At 47.2% G+C, this 23,282-nt stretch overlaps 1 protein-coding gene across 2 annotated transcripts in view; it reads right to left on the bottom strand.

Moving 5' to 3' along the window:
- Positions 1 to 23,282, bottom strand: part of SLC24A4 (solute carrier family 24 member 4) — a 171,215-nt gene that overhangs the window by 3,102 nt on the left and 144,831 nt on the right. For both annotated transcript variants that reach the window (XM_045807978.2, XM_045807979.2), the window contains exons 13-16: positions 9,239 to 9,405; positions 5,371 to 5,485; positions 1,414 to 1,526; positions 947 to 1,012 (exon numbers count right to left, since the gene is read on the bottom strand). In XM_045807978.2, the coding sequence (XP_045663934.2) occupies positions 947 to 1,012; positions 1,414 to 1,526; positions 5,371 to 5,485; positions 9,239 to 9,405 (461 nt within the window). The remainder of the gene's footprint in view (positions 1 to 946; positions 1,013 to 1,413; positions 1,527 to 5,370; positions 5,486 to 9,238; positions 9,406 to 23,282) is intronic.

Raw genomic sequence — 23,282 nt, 5'->3', positions numbered from 1 at the left:
CAGGACGGCCCGCCTCCTCGGGACCCGAGTGTCCTCAAGGCCCAGTCCAGCACCGAGGTCCTCCCTGCCCAGACCTTCTCTAGCGACAACCAGGGACATTCTCAGAGTCCTCCCTTTGCTGCAGAGCTTGGCATCCTCAGCCCTCGCAGGCAAAACTTCCAAGGCGTCTACTGGCTCACAGCGTGGCTAACTTCAGCTTGGACCACCTTTCTGTGTGTGTGTGTGTGTGTGTGTGTGTGTGTGTGTGTGTGTGTAGATGGGCTTGGAGCACATTCTCATTCTACGTTCCTTCTGACTCTCCCGCACTTCATGCCTTTCTTTCTTATCTCTGGATCGAGACTTCCTAAGGGCTGGATCACAGTTACCCCATCAGAGCACCGCCATGGGTTCTATAGAGACAGACCGATCTGGGTTCAAATCCCGGCTTTGCCACTTCTTATCCCTGTGACCTTGGGCAAGTTACTTTCCCCCTCAGCCTCGATTTCTTCTGCAAAATGGGAATGGTCTCATCAGGTGGCTGTAAGGATTGACTAAAATAAGCAGAAGGACATTGTGCAGCTCAGGCCTGGGCGCGTGGAGTCAGGCGGCCTCAGTATCACTCATGTGCCAATCCTGAGGCCCGACCGTCATGTCCCCCCACGTGTCAGCTCAGCTAGGCAGGGGAGAATCTCTCTCCTCCTGGCACTGGTGAGGGGAGACGGATGGGCAGTGGGGAGACAGGGCTGTGGTTCACTTGCTCTAGAGACTTCTTAGTCACTCAGGGGAAAATGTAGTGGCAGGTGCCAACGTTCTTGGCACAAATTGCATCTGGAGGGATCTGTGAATTTGTGTTTTCTCAGCGTCCTCCCTCACTGCCAGGGGAAGACAGAGGGGTTTCAGAGACATTGCTAGTGACGATGCAGGATCAGACGGAATGAAGTACAATTCTGGAACCGGAAAGACTCACAGTGAGAGCGACGGAGCCCAGCAACAACACCACGGAATAGACCAGACCCCGGCTGTTGATCTTCACCTGGAAAAACGTACATACATGCCTTGAATCTCCGGGCTGCTCGGGGCCCTGTTCTGAGAGCCCAGGGCACTCTGGTGCATTCCTTCTGGAAAGCATGGGCGGGTATTCACGGTGAGCTCATGGTGGGGGGAGAGTCAGCTAACTATGGATTTAAGTCTCCACTCTGCCTGTGAGGGTACGGACGAGGAGGGGTGGCTGCACACGGGCGCTTCCCCCCTCAGGTGTCCCTCAGGCCGTTCCAGAGGCCTTCATGGAAAGTGGGTGCTAGGGTGCCAAGGAGAGGGGAGGGCAGTGTGTCCCCTGGGGCTCTCTGCTGGAACAGGGCCAATGCCACTGTCCATCCCCATCAAGTGCTCGTGTCTGGCATCCATGTGGCATATAAGGCAATGGGAGGAACTTACCGTGGACCCATAGTTAATAACCATGGTCTGCAGGCCCCACGGTATGCCGAGTCCCACTAGGATGTCAAACACATTGCTTCCTATGGTGTTTGAGACTGCCATGTCGCCAAGGCCTAGAGCAGACAGTTGACAAGTGTCATTCACCAAGATTAGTTTCCCGGAAACCCCCATTCGAGGCCTACTAGCGCTATTCTTCAGAAAGGAACTCCTTCTTCATGGACCCCACACTTCAGAAACTTATGAGGTCTAAATCTACTCCATGAAGTCTAAGGGGTCTCACAGCGGCTGAATGATGACCCTTAAGAGCCATATGTTAGAGTCCCCCCCTCCAGCAGCTCAGAACGTGGCATTATTTGGAAAGAGGGTCTTGACGGGATCATCCGTTTGGAAGGAGCCATCAGGGCAGACCTTAATCCAATACAACTGGTGTTCTCGAAAGAGGACACCTGGACACAGCACAGAGGGAGCGTGAGCATGGCCGTTTACAAGCCAGGGAGAGAGGCCTGGACAGATTCTCCCTTGTAGCCCTCGGGAAGAACCAACTCTGCCAACACCTTGACCTTGGGCTTCAAGCCTCCGGAACCGTGAGACCATACATTTCTGTTGTTAGTGGTGCTTTGTATGGCAGCCCTGGGAAATGAATACAGGGCCCTCCATCAGTTCTCCTGCTGGGTTGCTCTGCTGAGGTTCTCTGAGGACCTACTATGTGCTCCGAGGACCCACTATGTGCTTCACACCTCACTGAATCCTCCCAGTTACCCTGGGAGGGAGGGGGCATTGTTCTCATGGCAGATGATGGAACCAAGGCTTGAAGCATGCCCAAGGTCGCACAGTTTGTGAGGGGCTCAGCATCCTTCACACCGAGCCACGATGCATCCTTGGGGCCCAGGTGATGGCCCCATGACCTGGGCTCAGAGGATAAGGCATCGGGTCTCATGCCCCAACTAGACTAGAAGCATCTTAGAGTCTAGGGGCCTCGCCATCATCCTCTGCTTCCTGCCCAACTGGCCACACAATCGAAGGACTTAACAGCTCGAGGGGTATTAAAAGTTAGAAAACAAACTTGTACAAATAAGACTCCTGCTGGCAGCCATCTGTTCTAACCGGGCCACCGAGCTTTAATTTGACATGACCGTCAGAACCCGGCACAAACACAAGTGTCTGTGCAACGAACGAGCTTGGAAGACAAATGCCTGCAGCCCCGAGAATGCTTTACAATCTAGAAGCTTGCAGCCACTCAGCGCAGCACCTGGACGGCTAGTTCGAGTCCATCTGAGCACCAACCCCGCAGGTGGAAGCTGGGCCACGCCCTCCTCCTGCCCTGTTGCTGTCACCTGCAGACCTCCAAGACATAGTGCCTTCCTCAAGGACCGCACATTCTTCCTCCCTGTCTGCCTCGGCACTGTCCTAAGTGACTTGAAAATCTTGGCAGAAAAATCTTGGTGCTGTTGGGGCGCTGACTCTGGCATCAGCTCCCAGCGTCTCAGCTTTTGGAACGATGCAGGGACATGAAGCGGCTGTTTTGGGCCAGCCCCTCGCCTCTGGTGAGCAGGCAGCCCTCGCTCGGGGGGTCAGGAGGTACGTGAACTCCCGAGTTTGAGAGGAGAGAGGGGGTCCCTCAGATTTGGCAGACTTCCCACCCTGCACAGGTGCTGCCTGTCGAGGAACCTTAGGGCAATCTTTCTCGAACTTCGAGAGCGAGGACTCGCTTGGGGGCCTGGCTGAAATGCAGATTCTGATCGAGCGGCTCTGGGACGGGCCTGAGAGTCTGCATTTCTTTTCTCTTTAATTCATCAATCAATTAATTAATTAATTTTGGAGGAGACAGAGCAAGAGCAGGGGGTGGGGGGGGCAGAGGGAGAGAGAGAGACGCCTAAGTAGGCCCCACGTTCAGCTCAGTGCAGAGCCCAGCGCGGGGCTTGAGCTCACAACTGTGAGATCATGACCTGAGCCGAAACCAAGAGGCGGATGCTTCCCCGACCATGCCATGCCGGCGGCCTAAAATTGTGCATTTCTTACAAGCTCCCTGGTCAGGCTGCTGTTGCTGCTCCCAGCCCGGACCACACTTGGAGCTGGGAGGCTTCGGGGAGCCCAGGATGCAGGATCTCTGCCTTAGAGCACGTGGCATGGTCGGCCTGTGCAGCAGATTCTGGGCAGAGGCTTCTGGACCCTTTGCCAAGAAGAAACTGTCCATGCTTTTAACCACGTCTGCCGGATCCTCGGCCAATGACACCGGCGGCACTGCGCCTTGCCCTTGCTCACTTTCTGTGCCCTCCACATTCCATAGGAGTCACTCTGATAGGATGTCCCCCCTTCAGAAACTGACTTAGCCCTGTTTCCTACAGAGCTCTTTCTTGACCTCACGCCCCAGCTCTTCCCCTTCTAGCATCCTGACCCCGGCTCCCAGCCGGCCTGGACTCCAGGGTTGTTTGTTTCAACGGCACATTCTCTTGTCCCCTTGCCCTTCCCTGCATCTACCCGGCAACCCCAGCTCTGGGTGAACTTGTCATCTCTCACACGTGAGTCACTGGAGCTGGGTATGACTGAGTGTCGCTTGTCCAAGTTCCTGCCACTGAACACCAGCCAGGCCCTTGGGGCTCAGCAGCTCTCCTATCCCTTGCTGAACCGGGTTGAGCAGTGCCCCTCCCGCAGCTTGTGTCCACCCAGTGCCTGTGCGTGGGGCCTTATTTGCAAATAGGGTCTTTGCAGATGTGATCAAGTTAAAACGAGGTCATACTGAATTCGGATGGGCCCTGATGCAAGGACAGGTGTCCTCGTAAGGAGAGGGAAGTCTGGACACAGACACACGTGGAGGGCAGAACACCACGTGTTGACAGAGGCAGGGACAACAGTAACGCAGCCAGAAGCCATCTGGCCACCACCGGAAGCTGGGAGAATGGCCTGGAACAGACCCTTCCCAACAGCCTTTGGAGGGAGCGTGGCCCGGCTGCCACCTCCATTTTGGACTTCTGGCATCCAGAATTATGCAATAATCAGTCTCTTGTTTTAAGCCACCCCGTTGCTGTGTTTTGGTTATGACAGCCCTAGGAAGTGAATACACTCACCTCAGAGATCACTCGATTAAACCCCGTTCCCCTCAGCTGCTGTCCCCACTGTCCCCACTCTCCACAAGCCTCCGGCCTATGTCAACCACATTCCCACACTTCTCTCCCCTCATCTCAGGTCCTCTCAGGACCGACTGACCCCACCTCCCCAGTCAACCCTTTCTCCTAACTTGGGAGGAATAAAATGTCACTTCCCGCTTTCCAGAGCCCACTTTCCCCTTGGCCGCTTTCTTCCTCTCCCGCCTCCCCCGAGGTGTCATTCTATTATTGGCCCCCAGCCCCGCCCCCCCTACTTTCACACTTTCATCTGTGGAGGAGGACATGTGGAGGTCCATGCTGGTTGCGACCTCACCAGCAGAAACACCACAATCAGTAAAGGTCAGCCCTTTAAGGGGCTTTTGTTCTGCCATTAAAGAGCATACAGGTACTCCTTACCTTGCTTAACCCGTGTCATGTAGTGAGCCTCAAAGAAAAACCACTAACCAACCAACCAAGCAACGAAACCCATACCCATGTTCTAGAACCTTAAGACCAGGAAAACAGTTGGAGGTCAAGATAACCCCCCCTTTGCCTGGAACCTGAGCATTTCTCAACGCTACTGTATTTGCTGTAAGAAGTCAGAGCTTCGGCTCTGTTCAACATCACACTGGTGATTTCAGAACAAGTTCTTTTGATCCAAGTCTGCACGAGCAAATGCTTCTAGGGATCTCGAGGTGTTTCCTGCGGTCATATTCTCTCCGCGGATGGACTCTGATGCGTGATGCTCTCCCCTCATCAGCCGTCTCCATAGCAGGACGTAACAGACCAGCCAGAAGGGCCATGAACTCTAACCCCAGCAGGGGCACGGGGTCCTGCGTGGTGCTGCTCACAGCTGGAGGGGAGCCACGCTTACCTTGCCTCGCCACGATTAAGCTGGCCATGCAGTCTGGAACACTCGTGCCCGCTGCCAGGAAAGTAATGCCCATGATGACGTCCGGGATCCCAAGCGTGTATCCAACGATAGTCACCTGCAGAAGAGTCCGGGGTGGGGGGCATGAACTCCGGGAGCAACCCCCAGGCCCTTTGCTTACCCTGAGTGCTTTTAACTGGAACGCAGGACTGCTGTTCTATCTGCTGTTTTCAAACATTAGAAACTGAAGGAAAATGAAAACAAGACCCACGGACGACCACTATTACCCTGTCAGCCTGTGGTTCTCAAACTTGAGCACGTGGAACAGCATCTGGTGGGCTGGTTACAAGGCAGACTGCTGCCCCCTGACCCCACCCCGAGTTTCTGCTTCAGGGGGCCTGTGGTGAAGCCCGAGAATTTACCTTCCTACCCAGTTCCCAGGTGGCTGGGACCCTCCGGCTACTGGTCTGGGAACCACCCTCGAACATTGTTGCTTTAGAATATATCCTTGACCTCCTTTTTGGAGGGTGTGTTAGAAAAAAACAGAATCCGCTTATACCATCAATATATAGTTTGCAGTTCCACGTTTCACGTAATAAGACGCCGTGGATACCTTTCCACCTCACGTCGTCACCTCCGACACCATTTTCAACCGACATGCAGATTTCGTGGTGCGGCTGTGTGGCTCTAGCCAATCCCTCACCATTGGACAGTGAGGGGGTCTCTTTCTTTGGTCTTAGGAGCTCACTGCATATAACATGTATTGGGCACTTACTGTATACCAGGTGCTCTACCAGGTATGTTGTGCACACAATCTCAGGTGCTTTATTATTAGCACCCACGGGGGACGGGGCACCGTGGTTACACTCACTTTACGCCCAGGGAAACTGAGGCTCGGAGATTAAGCAGCATTGCCTGTAGGCAAGAAGCTGGTGAGCGGTGGAGCAGGGATTCTGGGCCAGGTCTTACCGACTCTAAAGGCCATGCTCCTACCTCAATATCACGCACCTTGTGTGTGTATCTTTGGGTCCTTATCTTACTGCCTTCTTAGCATAAGCTCCGTGAAAGAGAACTGCCGGACCCAAGGATCTTGATGCAGTCACACACTCTCCTGACAAACACCTGACACTCGAGAGATGGCTGGGGCCCTGAGCAGCAGCCAGATGGAAAGCCCTAGAAGCATGTGGATAACCCCATTAGCTCTGGCTTGCCCCCTCATCTCTAAAATGGGAACCGTGGCACCTCTTAGGGTTGTTCACATCTCGACTGATGACTCCAGTCCCAGTGAATGGTCATGTGATTTAGGATAAGCTGGTTCGAGTCTCTGAGCCTCAGTTTCCTCATCTGTAAAATGGGTTTGCTAATAAAGATTAAGTGAGAAAATGTGAGGTGACGGTGTCTGGCCTGTGCAAGATGTTCACAGATGTATGTTTCCCTTCTCTTTCAGACGCCGAGCAGGGCAAAAATGAACCACCGATCCATCGAGGTTCAGTCTACCTTGGCCATGAACGAGATCTCTGCAAGCACAGCCACGCCGTGGCTGACATGCTTTCAGTGGGGGATGCCAGACATCGCGAATACAGGAGCCTGGGGTATTTTGGCATTATGGGGGATGCCTCCATTTTCCCCCTTTTCACTGAACTACGTGGCTAAGAAGCTGACGGATGGAAGAACAGAAGGAAGGTCGTGTGTGTGTGTGTGTGTGTGGTGTGCACGCGCGAGCACATCATCCAGGAGGCTTCGGACTAGCAATGCCATCTGAGTGTGGCATTGCCCTGGATTCCATCCCTGGGCCCTCAGGGCCCACCTGATACTTAGGCTTCGGATATGGGAGCAGAGCTGAGTCCATAGCTCTGGGGCTATTTGTGCAACTTCGTGGAAGTTGTGGCCCCCCTCTGGTCCTCAGTCTCCCCAAAGGTGTAAGGGTGCTGGACAGGACGATCCCTTTCCAAGGTCCCTCCCTTTTCACACTGACATTCAAGAATCATTCAGCCTTAGGGGTGAGAGATATAAAAGGCGGTAGGAGTAAGGGGTGGGCAGGTGAGACGTCACTGCTCCCTGGCGGTCCCTGTCGAGGCACAAGGAAAGCAAAGCAAACTCGTGGCCCAAAATGAAGGCTAACACAGGGTGCTGTTGTCTTGACCAATTTCTACTGTCAGGGTCATTCCATTCCCCCCAAACTGAGGCAGGCTGAAGTTCAAAGTCACAGGTAAGGGTGTGCCAGCCAAGCAGTTCCTGTGACCCCAGCCAAGCTTCTGCCATGACTCTCTCTGCTTTAAGAAGCACAGGAGGGATGAGTCAAGGTGGTGGGGATGCGAGTGTTGCTAAATGTCTCGCTTCATGGCGAATGAACAGAGCTGATTTCATAATACTGTTGTTTCCAGTAATTGGAGAAGAAAAATTTCACCCATTCATTAATTCCATCTTTCCTAATTCTCATACCTACTCAAATGTCACGCAATACTTTTTAAATTTTCCTTGCAGTGTTGTTTTGGGAATGCACTTCAGTAAGAGAATTCACTGGATCCTTTTATCTGATATTTAGATGGGCTGGTGTTAACCTTACTGAGAAAAATGTCAATTTACAAGTGCAATTCACATAAGACATTGTTTCCATGATCCTTGATCGTCCTTTACTCGGGAGGTCAGATAGTAACTATTTTCAACTCTTCCCGCACCCCAAAACACACACACACACACACACACACACACACACACGCACACAGAGGCATCTCATAAGGATTTTAACCGATTTTATCTGAACAAAGCATGGACGCAGCGCTGGCTGCCTCTCATGGTGAGAACGGTTGCTATCTACAGTTATGATCGATCAGTCATGCTGCCAGCTCGGAGCACAATGCCTGAGCAGAGACTTCCATCCTCCCAATGACCTTGTGAGATAGGGGGTCGTCCCCCTTCTGTAGAGGGGGTGACCGTGGCTCAGGGAAGCTGAGTCACCCGCCGGGGTTTCGTGGCTGATAAGTGGGAGATCTAGGATTCAAATGCATTTCCACGTGACCCCGCAGCCCTTCCCTCCCCACAGGCTGGTACACGGAGCAAAGGGAAAGGGGCTCCTGCTTACCCGCCCCCTCCCCCAGCCAGTGAAAGGTTTGTACAGGGAGCTGCCACACGTGGCCAGAGGAGCTCACAAGGAGCTAGGCCAGTGCCTCTCTGTCTGCAACACTTCAGTCCAAATGGCATCTGAAAACTCCAGTAAGAAACTGAGGGGCAGTTCAGGATAGTCGTTGAAATCATGGACTCAGGAGCCCCCCTCTAGAACTTACTGCTTATGTAACTAAATGTATAATAGTTGGTAATTGTGCAACTGGGCCAATTACTCAATCTGGATGCCTCAGTTTCCTCATCTGTAAAATGAGCAAAGTGGAAACACCTATTCCACTGGGTTGTTAGGGGGCTAAAAGAGTTTACTGGCAGGTAACAGAAAAGACTGCCTTGTGTTCGTCTCCCACTGACTCGTCTCCCTCACATTCCCCCAGGGCCCCTGGAAGGGAAGGGGGACTAGTGACTAGCCCTCCAGAGATCTTCCCAGAGCACCCTCACCACCCTGCCATATTCCTCTTCCCATCGCACCTGGGCAGCGGGTCTTAGAATCTCGTCGCCTGCCCCCACTCCTGCCTTGAAGACCAGCGCCATGCTGTGTCCATCCGGGTATCCCTGGTGCCGAGCACAGCCCCAGGCACCTCTGCTGAAACTCCTTTCTACTGAGAAATAAGCCAACGTCTGCGAAGCAAGGCGACTTGCTGAAGGAGCACCGCCGTGTCTGAGGTCACTCTTGAACCCAGCTCTCCCACCTCCGGCAGGTGCTAGGCAGGCGCTGTCTGTACGACCCACCCCTGCTGCCGCCACTCACCAGCCACACCATTAGGTAGGAGAAGACAGCGATCCACAGCGTGGCGGTGATGAAGGTGACCATGAAGTACTTCTCCCAGCGGGGCTTGCTGCAGTTGGGGATGGTGACGCACAGAAGGAAGATGAGTGGCCAGGTGAACACCCACTTGGCTTTGTCCCCTCTTGCCTCTGCAGAGGGATGGGGTGGAGCCAGAAGGGGGAGGAGAGAAACACATACCGGGTTACACACCTGCTGGTCTACTAGTCTGTTGTTTTAGTAGTCTCTTTATCTGTTAAATGGGAACATTTTCTCTTTCTTGGTTGTTGCAAGAATGACATGATATAACGTACATAAAACACCCAGCACACACTGCGGCATATGGTTGTGGAAATCTCAGCTCCTTTGTTCCAAGGTCATATACTCAGCTTGTTGTAGATACAAGACTAAAATGTGAGTGTCCTGGCTGGCAGGCGTGACCTCACTGGCCCTTACCAACAGAATCCACAAACAATTCAACCAAAGAAAATGGCCTCACTAAGTCACTGAGTGCAAGCATAGTGTCCTTAATTAGTCACTGAATATGGTGTGCACATGCAGCCTCAAAATTAGCTTGTTGGCTACACCAATGAATAGTGGAGGACAGACTTCTGAGGATTCTCTCCTCCACAAAAGCAATGAGAACATTGGCAAAAATGGTCAGAATCAGCCTTTTTCAGAACTCTGAAAATTAAACGAAGGCGTGTAGTAATTCCAGCAGAGTTTACTTTAAGAAAATTGGCTGGATCTCAGTGAGAATAGTGAGCTTCATGGAGTTTTAACTTGCTCTATTTTCCATTCCCTTCCACCAGCTCTGGAGTAGCCTTGAGAACCAGCATCCTGGCATCCACCACAGGGGGCAGAGCTGGAGCTCTTTCCAAGGCCATTCTTGGAGAACTGACATTATTTGACCTGTCTGGTGGTTTCCTGGAAGATCCCACTTTCCAGGCTGTCTTTATTTTTCCTGAATCAGAGCTCAGCCAGTATGAATAGCCTTTTCCTTGGGGGCATTTGTTGAAAACAATCAGAGGCAACTGTTGAACATCACACTGTCCAAGGTGGTGGATAACAGTTGAGACAAACAATGAACTGGTCAAACAGCTTTAAAGGAAAAACTGGGGAATAGGATATCTATAGAGGGCTTTGCAAACCTCCCACACACTGGGGAATCTAAAAGACTATGAGTACGCATAGGACTGTGCCCACGGATATTTGTATGCTCAGTAAAAATTTGAGGATGCCCTAAGCTTTCACCTCTGCCTAATGTTGAAGCTCTCAGCAAGCAAGAAAGTAAAAACTAAGGTAGATTTGTAAACTGTCTGCCTCAGTGTTGAAGGTGTGCCCCCAAACTCACACAGAACTTATCGGCAAAGACTGAAAGACTTAATTGGTCCAGGCATCTAAGGAAATCTCTGCGCAATCATTAGATGACCTTAAGAGAACCTACCAGATATTTCAGTGTCCACACACAATGAATTATATAGATTTTAAAGAATTAGCTGAGAAAACTGACTAAACAAACAACAATAAATAGCAATAACAAGCAGAAGGGAGAAGAATCTGATTTCCAGCATTGTCAAACTATATTATTTTAAATGCCCAGTTTCCACAACAACAAAAAATTTTGAGATGTGTAAAAAAACAAGGAAGTATAGCCCATCCACAGGGGGGAAAATCAGCCTAAATTACCTCTGAGGAATTCCAGACATTAGATTTACTAGACAAAGACTTTACTTATTATTTTAAAGTTTGTTTATTTACTTATTTACTCATTTATTCATTCATTTTAGTAATCTCTGCACCCAACGTAGGACTCAAACTTATGACCCCAAGCTCAAGAATAGCATGCTCTTCTGACCAAGCCAGCTTGGTGTTCCTAGACAAAGACTTTATATCAGGTGTTTTAAACATATTCACGAGTTTTCAAAATGTCTAAAAAAAAAAACTGAAGAGAAGTAGGAGAATGATTTCTCACCAGAGAATATCAATAAAGAAGTAAAAACCATAAAAAAGAACAAAGAGCAGTTCTGGAGTTGAAAAGTAAAATAATTGAGAAATTCACTGCTGGGGCTCAACAGCAGATTTGAGCAGGAAGAAGAAATCAATCAATGACCTTGAAGAGAGGCCAGCTGAAATGATCTAGTCTCAGAAACAGAAAGAAATAGGCAGAAAAGGCACGAAGAATACCCAAGGAAATCACGTTCAAAAAGTTCCCAAATCTGATGAAAAAATTAACATATACGTTCAAGAAGAAGACACATTCTTCTCAAGCTCGCATAGAACATTCTCCAGGATAAACACCAGTTAGGTCATAAAACAAGCTTAGACACACTTAGAAGGATTTAAATTATGTGAAGTAGGTCCTACAGACACTCACAATGGAAAAAACTTAGAAATCAGTAACAGAAGGAAAACTGGAAGTTCACAAATATGCGGAAATTAAAGAACATGTTCCTAAATAACCACTAGGTCAAAAAAGAAATCACGAGGGAAATTAGAAGATACTTTGGGGGCGCCTGGGTGGCACAGCGGTTAAGCGTCTGCCTTCGGCTCAGGGCGTGATCCCAGCGTTATGGGATCGAGCCCCACATCAGGCTCCTCCGCTATGAGCCTGCTTCTTCCTCTCCCACTCCCCCTGCTTGTGTTCTCTCTCTCGCTGGCTGTCTCTATCTCTGTCAAATAAATAAATAAAATCTTAAAAAAAAAAAAAGAAAATACTTTGAAATGAACGAAAATGAAAACACAACATACCAAACCTTACGGGATGCAGGGAAAACAGTGCTTAGAAATTTATAGCTATAAATGACTATATAAAAAAGAGGAAAGATCTTAAATCAATGACCTAATCTTCCACCTTAAGAAACAAAACAGAGCAAATTAAGCCCAAAGAAAACAGAAGAAAAGAAATAAGATTAAAGTGTAATAAAACAGAAAATTTTAAAAAGAGAGAATCAATGAAACTAAAATTTGTTTCTTTAAAAAGATCAATGAGGGGTGTCTGGGTGGCTCAGTTGGTTAAGTGTCTGCCTTTGGCTCAGGTCATAATCCCAGGCTCCTGGGATCAAGCCCTGCTCCTTGGGGAGTCTATTTCACCCTCTTCCTCTGCCCCCCCCCCACTCTCTCTCTCTCAATAAAAAAAAAATCTTTAAAAAAATAAAAAGATCAATGAAATTGACAAACTGTTAGCTAGACTGACCATGAAAAAAAAAAAGAGAAGATGCAAATTATTAAAATCAGGAATGAAAGAGGGTGATGGTTATATGCCTCACAGAAATAAAAAAAAGAATTATTAAAGAATCTATGAACAACAGTGTGCCAACAAATTACATAACCTAGGTGAAACAGACAAAATCCTACAAAGACAGAAATATCAAACCTAGCTAAAAAAGAAAAAAAAAAACTCAATAAGACTTATAACAAGAGACTGACATAGTAAAAAAACAAACAAACCAAATAAACAAAAAAAAATTTACTTAAAGTAAGGCCAGGACCAGATGGCTTCATGGTGATTTCTACCAAATGTTTAAAAAAGGATTAGCATGAATCCTTCACAAACTCTTCCCAAAAGGTAGAAGAGAAAGGAACAGTTTGCTATTCACTCCATGAAGCCAGTATTATCCTGGTAGCAAAGCCAGACATGAAGAGAAAAGAAACACAGACCAATATCCCTTATGAATACAGATGTAAAAATCTTTAATGAAATTCTGGCAAACTGAATCCAGCAAACATACAAAAAGGATTATGTACCATGACCAAGTGGGATTTATCCCAGGAATGCAGGCTTGGTTTGAATATGAAATTCAATCAATCCAGTATACCATGTCAATAGAATACAGGAAAAAAAAAAAAACAACAACAAAACAACCCATGTCCACTGAGGCAAAAAGAAAAGGCAGGCATTTGACAAAATCTAAATGATAAAACACTCCGCAAACTAGGAAGAGAAGAGGATTTTTTATCCTGTTAAAAGGCATCTATAAAAGCCTCACAGCTAACATCATAAAGGTGGAAGACTGAAATCTTTCAATGTGATGAAGATGTCTGCTCTGATCATTTCTATTCAACACTGTACTATAGGTGTTAGCCAGGAACACTAGGCAAGAAAAAGAAGTCATTCAGCTCGGAAAGAGAAAGTAAAACTACCCCTATTTGTACATTGCATGATCTCGTAGAGAGAACGTTCTAAAAAGTCCATACACACACACACACACACACACACACACACACACACTCAATCACAGTAAATGAATTTAGCCAAGTTGCAAGATACAAGATCAATATACAAAATAAGGTTGTATTTCTACATGGTAACAATGAGTGATCCAAAAATGAAATTAAGAAAACCGGTTCCATTCACAATAGCTGCCAACAAACCAACTAACCAACCCTTAGGAATAAATGTCAGAAAAGAAGTATAAGATTTATATGCTGAAAACGACCAAACAACATTGAAGGGAATTTAAAAAGCCTTAAATAAATGGGAAGATATTCTGTACTTGGATCAGAAGATTTAATATTAAAATGGAAATGCGCCCCCAAAACCGATCTATAGATTCAACGTGATCCCTGTTAAATCCTAGCTGACTTTTTTTAAAGTAAAAATTGACCCGCTGTTTCTAATACTTACACGGAAATGCAAGAGACCCAGAATTGCCAAACCAAACTTGGAAGAAGAACGAAGTTGGAGGACTTACATGCCCTGATTTTAAAATTTACTACAAAGCTACAAGCAATCAGGGCAGTGTGCTACTGGCATAAGGATTTATAAATCAATGGAAGAGAATTTTGAGTCCAGAAATAAACTCGTCCATTTAAGGCGAACTGATATTTAAAAAGGGTGTCAAGACTATTCAATAGGAAAAGAACAGTCTTTTTTTTTTTTTTAACAAATGGTGCTGGGATAGTGCAAAAGAATGAAATTAGACCCCTCCCTCACACCACATACAAAAATTTACTCAAAACGGACTGAAGATCTAAACATGAGGTGAAACTACAAAACGTTTAGATGAAAACAAGGGCATAAGTCTTCATGACCCTGGATCAGGCAATGGTTTCCTAAAAGACACCAAAAAACACAAAAGAAAAAAATAAAGATACACTGGATTTTACCAAAATTTAAAAGTTTTGAGCTTCAAAGGACACTATCAAGGAGGTGAAAGACAATCCATATGATAGGAGAAAATATTTGGAAATCCCATAAAGGTCTAGTTTGCAGAATATATAAAGAACTCATCACTCGACAATAAAAAAAAAAATCTCAATCTGAAAAACAGGCATAGGATTTGAATAGATGGTTCTCCAAAGAAAATATAAAAATAGCCAATAAGTATGTGAAAAGGTGCTCAACATCTCTAGTCATTAGGCAATGGCAAATAAAACTTTGTACCCACAAGTATGACTATACCAAAAAGACAGACAATAATATGGGCAAAGATGTGGGAAAACGCGGACCCTCAGACACTGCTGGTGGGAATGTAAAATGGCGCACACAGCCTCTTGGAAAATAGTTTGGCCGGTCCTCAATATGCCCACACAAAAATCTGTACTCAAATGCTCGTAGCAGCATGACTTGTAATAGCCAAAAAGGAGAAACAACCCAAATATCCATCAAGTAATGAACAAAATGCAGCATGTAAACACAATGCAGTGTTATTCGTCCACAAGCAGGAACGAAGTACCGACCATGCTACAACATGCATGAACATAGAACACCTGCAAAATGAGTGAGGCCAGACACAAAAGGCCACGTGTTACGTGATTTCATTTATACGAAATGTCCAGACGAGGCAAATCCAACAGAGACAGAAAGATGAACGGTTGTGGAGAGGGGATGGGAGTGATTATTCATGGGTGTGGGGTTTTGGGGGGCAGAGAAATGAAAATGTTCTGGAATTGGGGTGCCTGGGGGGCGCAGTCGGTTAAGGGTCTAACTCTGGGTTTCGGTTCAGGTCGTGATCTCAGGGTTGTGAGATCGAGCCGAGGCAGGCTCCGAGCTCAGCATGGAGTCTGTCTGGGATTCTCTCTCCCCCTCCCTCTGCCCCTCGCACTCATACATGCATGCATACTCTCTCTCTAAAAATAAATACATCTTTAAAAAAACTTTCTGGAATTATACAGTGGTGATGGTTGAACAACTTTGTGAAGACACTAAAAACCACTAAACTAGACACTTCACAAGAGTGAATGTCATGATATATGAATTACATCTCAATAAAAAAAACCCTGCAAAGCAGGCTGGCAGGAGCTGTTTTAGTTCCAGACATCTGGGCTTGAATCTTCCTAAATCATTAAAAGCATATTTACTGAGAAAAAAAACCCCCAAACCCAGCCTGGTTACAATAATGAACCAACAGAATATGGCTAGCTCAAAATCAGCAAAGCCATTCAGGTATTCATCCTAGAAACTTCATCAGAAAAACATCTGTCTTCCCAGATCTCTCTCTACATATCTTTCTGTGCCTTGTAATCCTTGCATGAAGAGCAGAAAGGGTTCCCGCCTGATTGGTTTGGCCAAAATTCCTGGCTCTTCCCTCGTCAGCCCACACCCCAACCCATCTAGGCTGCCGGGCCTCTCCAGAATTGACCTAAAACTCCATGTGGGAAGAATCCACTTCGGGGAATTGTAACCCTGAACACGTCTATGCGTAGGGCATCTTTGGAGATACATACAAATGCCACAGCACGAAGATCATTTTCTTATTTTCACAGACACACAATGGTGTTGCTTTTGCCTGGTATGGGTTTCACATCTGGTTTGGACATCTACCCTGATCGGGCCCCACCCAGCTGGCAAGCCTCACGGCTCACCATTGTTCTCTATAAAACAATGCTCCGTCAGACCTATGCTATGCCGCTGCTGTGCTCAACGGTTGGATACGCTCCATTAATGGACTGTGAGAGCAACTGAGTGGATGGCAAGTAGCGTTTTCTATAAGAGAAGCAAATAGTAGAGCTATGGTATGGAGTTAAGAGTTATGTGTTATTCTACAGACTTCTGCTTCCCTTTTACAGATATCTGTGTGTAAAATAGTTATCGCTATGGATCATGGTCAAAATGTGGAAAACTTCCACGCTGCTCATGCTATGCTCCCACCCCTCCCCTCTGTGCCCCCCCGCCGCCGCCCCGTCTGCAGCCTCCCCATTGTTCTGACTCTTCTGGAAAGCCTTTCCTCATTAACTCAGTCCATGGTGATCTCTTTCTTCTGTAACTGCTTTGAATTTTAAGACTACGTATGAGAGGTGCCTGGGTGGCTCAGTGGGTTGAGCGTCTGCCTTCGGCTCGGGTCATGATCTCGGGGCCCTGGGATCGAGCCCCCTGCTCTGCAGAAAGTCGGTTTCTCCCTCTCCCTCTGCACCCCCCACCCCGCTTGTGTTCTCTCAAATAAATAAAATCTAAAAAACATATATATATATATTCATGAACTACTGAAACTACTGAAGCTGACCTATGACCTCACTGCCCGACTCTCCCACCCACGCTCTTCCAGGACAGGGTGCAAACACAGCTGGTAACAGCTCCGGGTGCCTTCTGCACTCATCCGGAGCATACAATTAGCATACGAGCATACGCTCGTCTGGAGGTGACACGCTGTCCTGTTTGCTAATGGCCTGCACTGTGTAATTCAGCACTTTATTTCCCGTCGTGTTCCCTGATTGCTGTGTACGCTGAAGGGCAGTAAAGGTCAGGGACAAGACAGGCAGCGGGCAAAGCTCTGGCATCTGACACGGGGATCCAATCCCGCTGGGGAACTCATCAGCCACAGGTCACAGGGCAAGCAGGCCCCCAAACCTCTTTTCCTTACCTTAGAATGGGGGTGACGATAGCAAACTGGGGGGCTTGGGAACAAGACAGCATTTGTCAGTGCACATCTCACCATTGCTACTGGGGCTACTAATACGGACCCGGTTCTGGATATTTTAGGGAGCTATCAGACCATGGCTCTTGATGTTGGCTTGGGGGACACAGTCAATGTGGATGAGTTTTGAAGCCTGAGTTTGAGCTGCTCACAGGCAGGGCCCTGCTGGATCCTTACATGCTTGTGCCCATGGCAGAGCCCCAGTACGTGTGAAATGAATGGGAGGACCACCCAGGACATAGGAACAAGAACAGGAAAAGACCATCAGAAATAAAAACGAATTTAAAAAATCTCACATAGCAGACATGAGAATTCCCATTTGAAAGCCCATTCTCAGAAGAGGATTTCTCTAGATCATGCTGATGAAATGAGAAATTTCCTGAACATCTCCAAGAGAAGAGGACACATCACAAGGATGTGTTACTGGAGTAGAAATAGAGAACCCAGTCGCACCTGACTGGGGAAAGGAGATGTCAATGTCCTGGAACCACCACCCCAGACCTTGCTGGGTGGCTGGGTGTGGAAGTTCGGGATTCGATGAGGTTCCTGGGACAACTCTGGCAGCAATCCCAATCAGGGGGCCATTTTCTGCCAGCCACATTTGTGCTCCTGCCTGGGACCGGCCCAGGGGTGGTTCTAATCACACTGAGTTATCACAGCCTGTTTCCCAGGACACTGAACCGACGACAGTGTGTGTGGCAGAACTGTGAAGTGAGGCTAGGACAGGCAGAGAAAGCAGGTCTGAGGGGCAAGGGCTTACACAGGGACGAGGAAGGGGGCAGGGAGAGTGGGGCCAGCCTGTTCTTGGCTCTGCTTGGTCCTGAGACCCACCTGTACCAGCTCCAGGAAACCCCTATGTACCTTTCTCATACTATTCCCTTTCCTGCTCAAGGGAGCTCTAGCTCACTTGTTACTTGTAACCAAAGAGTCCAAGGCAATAGAGTCATGAAGATAGGAGCCACCCGCTGTAGGAGGGACTTTTTGTCCTGGCCGGAAGTATCTCCCTCCTTAATTCTGTGCTCACCACACAACCTCCCGCCCCAGGATGTGGTCTCCTGACATGTCCAGCAGGCTGGGCCCCAGCCTTCTCATCTGCAAAGTCAGACGATGAGACTAGACCATTGGTTCTCAGTTCTCACTGATCATCCACAGCACCTGGGGGTGGTGGGAGGAGTTGCTGACAGATTCCCGAGTCCTGCCAAGATCCTTTAATGTGGTCAAGTTCTAAGGCTGTGCCCAAATACGTATATTACCAAAACCACATCTAGCGTGTTGTAAAATGCACCGAGTGTTGGTTTTGATCAGCTACGGTAAGACGCGCAAAAATGATCGTCATGAAAAAGTCTTCATATTCCCAGATCCCTGGAAACAGAAGGCAAGGTATGCCATGCTGAGTCACAGGGAGAAGCACCCGGGTCAGTCGGGAGGCAGGAGGAACAGGAGGAAAGCATGGGCAGGAGCCTTTATTGAAATTTCCATGGGAAAAGACAAGGCGCAGTAGGAAGGCTTCAGGTTGGCTAGTTTGAATGATTTCAGCAGGCTCTGGGGGGTAGAGGCCATCTCTAGTTATCTGGTACCTGACCCTGGGGTGATGGGGGCAGAGGAAAACCCCCTCCTGGAGTGGGAGAGGCAGACAGAGGAGGTGGTTCAGAGCACTGGGATCTGGACTGGTTAGTTTGTGCTCCTGGATGAGTAGTTTGCGATCTCTAAAAATTGGCAAGTCTAATACGGCACCTGGGTGGCTCAATCGGTTAAGCGGCTGCCTTCAGCTCAGGTCATGATCCTGGAGTCCCAGGATGGAGCCCCACATCAGGCTCCCTGCTCAGCGGGTAGTCTGCTTCTCCCTTTCCCTCTGCTCTTCCCCCCACCTTGTGTTCTCTCGCGCGCGCTCGCTCACTCTCTCTCAAATAATCTTTAAAAAAAAAATTGGCAAGTCTGAGCACTTCTGGGTTGTACTGGGCATGCGCTGCTCTCGTCTGGCCAGCATCCATTCCTCTACTGGTAACAGCAAGCTAATGTTCCTGTTGGGAGCCAACCCTCCATTCCATATCGGTCCGTGTGGTTTGGAGGGCTGACTCCACCTTCTGGCTCTATGGGTGGGAGTGTGATTCAAGCTTGGCTAATCACGTATCCCATAAACACTTGGCACGTGCGTTCTCCGGGCTAGGCACTACGCTAGGTCCTGGGAATCCAGCAGTGAACTAGACAACAACCCTGGCCACTGAGAGCTTTACATAGGTTTGGGGCTGGGCACATGACTAGAGCGTCAACCCTGGGGATTTTGCTGGGAATCACTGCCTCTACGATCCACTGTCCTTTCCTTATTTAGAGGAACCCTATTTTGCTTGTGACAGTCATTGTCCAGCTAAAAACCTTAATCTCTTAGGCTTCCTTGCAGGTAGGAGTGGTCACAGCTCTAACAGAGATCTAATTGGAAGTCTATACGGTGGAGCTTCCAGGAAAGAGAATATTTTTGTGATGAGACAAGCATTAGAAGCCCTTGGGTCCTGGGATCGACCCCTGCATTGGGCTCCCTGCCCAGCACAGAGTCTGCTTCTCCCTCTCCCTTCCTGCTGCCTCTCCACCCCCCACTCATGCTCCCTCTCTTGCTTTCTCAAATAAATGAAATCTTTAAAAAGAGACAAGATTTAGTGACATGTGTCTCCTGCCCTTTGTCCTTCCTCCTTGCTCCTGGCTGGAACATGGGCACACTGGAGCTGCAGGACCGACTGGCAACCTTGAAGACAAAGCCACCCACTAAGGATGGAAGGACAGAAATGGACACTGGTGGTAGGATAGAGCTGCAAGGCTAATTCCAGGACTTCTTGTTAGGTAACAAAAATTCCGTGAGGCAAAGGTTCTGTCCCTTGAATTTTCTGTCACATGCAGCTGAATGCAATCCGTACCCGTGCATGGAATTACCCCCATGGGATGTAAGCCTGGACGGCTGGTGGCCGTCTTTGCAAGCTGTCCAGGGATGAAGCCAACCCAGGAGAGCACGGCTGAGACATGGACAGCATCTTGTAACCATCTGAGCTCAATGTTCCACTCTGCCCATTCTCCCGGTGAACTTGCCACTATGGGCTTTTTGGCTTAAACCAGCCAGAATTGGGTTTCTCTAACATAAAAAGATAATGGACTGGGGCACCGGCGTGGCTCAGTCGGTTGAGTGTCCGACTCTTGATTTTGGTTCAGGTCACAAGCTCAGGGTCATGGATTGAGCTCTGTGTCAGGCTCCACGCTGGGTGCTGAGCCTGCTTAAGATTCTCTCTTCCGCCCCTCCGCCCCAACCCCCACTGCATGTGCATGCTCTCTAAAAAAAAAAAAAATGTCTGGACTAATTCATGGATAAAATGAGTTCGGGGAGGGTGTGTGGCTAGGGACAGGGGTAATGGGACAGTGTCTATACCTAGGAACATCCCCTCCCCCCACCACCGTGAGTCTCTTCTGGCCCCCACTGCCTTTCCTTCAAGTTCAATGTCAGGGACATCTGAGAGATGCTCCTCATGGACTCTGACTGATGTGCAAACACAAGCAAGAGAAGGGCTGCCATTATTTGTGTCACTAAGCTCTTAGGTTTTTCTTTTGAAGTAGAAAATTACAATATGTGAAAAATTTAAAATGAACAAAACAGATGACTAATCATCCTGGAGGCAAAAATTAAGAATGGAGGCAGTTGTTGATGCAAGACTTCAGATTAATTCGGACAGTTCACTAGGCACTCCACCTAAGGGAGCGTTAACTTGTGGCATGAGGGGCTATGTTGCTGCACAATCGAGATATTCATGAACCCTGGAATAAGGGGCGTCTACAAGATCTAGGGATTATAGCTCTAGACCTGTGGTCCTCAAACGTGGTTTAAATCTGAATCCTCTGGAGAGCTTGTTAGATGCTCTCCAGGGCTAATGGTTTGGCAGGTCTGGAACAGGGGTCCAAGAATTTCCATTTCTAACATGTTTCCAAGTGCTGCTGCTTGTGCTGGGACCACACTCTGGGCACCTCCACTTCTAACTAGCTTTATATTTAAAAGCAATTGAGATACAATTGACATTAAAAATTCACCCACTCAAATGTAAGAGTGGGTTTTCATGGATTACAAAGCTGTGTAGCCAATCACCACCATGTAATTCCCTCATGGTTTTTATCACCTCCAAAAGAAAACCTGAACCCATGAGCAATCATCCCCCATTCCCCTCCTCTCTCACATTCTGCAGCCACTAACCTGTCTCTATCAGATTTACCTCTCTTGGACATTCCATATAAATGGAATCATAGTACATCGGCTTCTGTGTCTGTCTTTCACCTACACAGGTTTTCAAAGTCCATCCATGTGGCCACACACAGCGCTTCCTTCCTCTGTAGGGATGAATAATATTGCATTATACGGAACCACCAGTTTGCCTCTCCGTTCATCACTCGATGGGACATTTGGATTGTTTCTACTTCTTGGCTACCATGATTGATGCTATGAACATTCAAGTGTTTGTGTAGACATAGGTTTTCATTTCTCCTGGACATATAGCTCGGGGTGGAATTGCTGCCTCATACAGTGACTCTATATTTAACTCTTTGAGGAACTGACAGGCTGTTTCCCAAGAGGCATACCATTTCACATTTCCAACAGCGTTTGAGGGTTCCAACAGATCCAAATCCTTGCCAACACACTGCTGTCTCTTTTGAATCTTGCCATTCTAGTGAAGAGGTGTCTCATCGTGGTTTTGATTTGCGTTAAATCAAATGGAATTAGTCCTGATGACTAATAAGGTTAAGCATCTTCTAACATGGACTTACTACTTGTATATCTTCTTTAGAGAGTGGTCTATTCAAATCCTCTGCCCGTTTTTTAAATTAGGTTGTCTTTTCAGTGTTGAGTTCTAAGAGTTCTGGATGTATTCAGGATACGAGATCCTTATTAGAATCATGATTTACAAATGTTTCATTCCATTCTGTGAGTTGTCGTCTCATGTTAAGTGTCCTATAAATCACAAAAGTTTTAAGTTTTGATTAAGTGCAATTTATAGCTTTCCTTTGGCTACTTATGATTTTGTTATATTTAAGAATCCATGGTCTAACCCAAAGTCACGAATATGGACATTTGTTTTCCTCTAAGAGTTTCACATTTTTAACTACTACATTTAGATCTCTGTCTTGTATTGAATTCTCTCTTGTGTATGGTGTGAGTTTGTGATCCAACTTTTTTTTTGTTTAATGTGGCGGTCATTTTCTTAGCACTGCTTGTTGAAAAGACTATTCTTTTCCCATCAAATGGTCTTGGCACCCTTGTCAAAAATTACTTGACCTTAAGTGTATGCATGTATTTCCAGACTCTCAATTCTATTCCATTGATCTATACTTCTGTCCTTATTTCCAGTACCAGTCTTGATTACCACATCTTTGTAGTAGGTTTTAAAATAAGGAAGTGTGAGTCCTTCATCTTTGTTCTTTCTCAAGATTGTTTTGGTTATTCAGGGCCTCCCACATTCCCATCTGAATTTTAAGCTTAGCCCATCAATCTCTTGCAAAAAAAAAAAAAAAAAAAAGCTAGTGGTGATTTTGTTTGCTCAGAATCTGAAGATCAATTTGGGGACTTGTGTCATTTAAAAGATTTTTACGTCTTCCTATCCATAAACATGGGATGTCTTTCCATTTAGACCTTTAATATCTTTCAACAATATTTTGTAGTGTGCAGTGTGCATGTCTTGTACTACCTTTTGTTAAACTTATTTCTAAGTATTTTATTCTGTTTGATGCTATTATGAGATTGTTTTAATTTCAATTTCAGGTTAATTGCTAATGTACCAAAATACAACAGAAATTTGTACATTGTACATCTTGGTATCCTGCAAGTTTAGTCTTACGGTTTTTTGTGGACTCCTTAGGATTTTCTATATGCAAGATCACATTACCTATGAAGAGTATTATATTTCCTTTCCAATCTGGATGCTTTTTATTTTGTCTTGCCCGTTTGCCCTGCCTCGAGCCTCCAGCACAATGTTGAATAGAAGTGGTGAGAGTGACATCTTTGTCCTGTTCCTGGTCTGAAGGGGAAAGCTTTTAGTCTTTACCACGAAGTATGATGTTAGCTGTAGATTCCCTTTATCAGCTTCAGGAAGTTTGCTTCTATTCCCGAGTTTGTCATGGGGTTTTTCATCAAGAAACAATGTCGGATTTTG

This window comes from Ursus americanus, chromosome 26, assembly GCF_024610735.1.
Source record: "Ursus americanus isolate L20-20 chromosome 26, mUrsAme1.1.p, whole genome shotgun sequence".
NCBI lineage: Eukaryota > Metazoa > Chordata > Mammalia > Carnivora > Ursidae > Ursus > Ursus americanus.
This window is presented reverse-complemented; position numbering and strand designations above follow the sequence as displayed.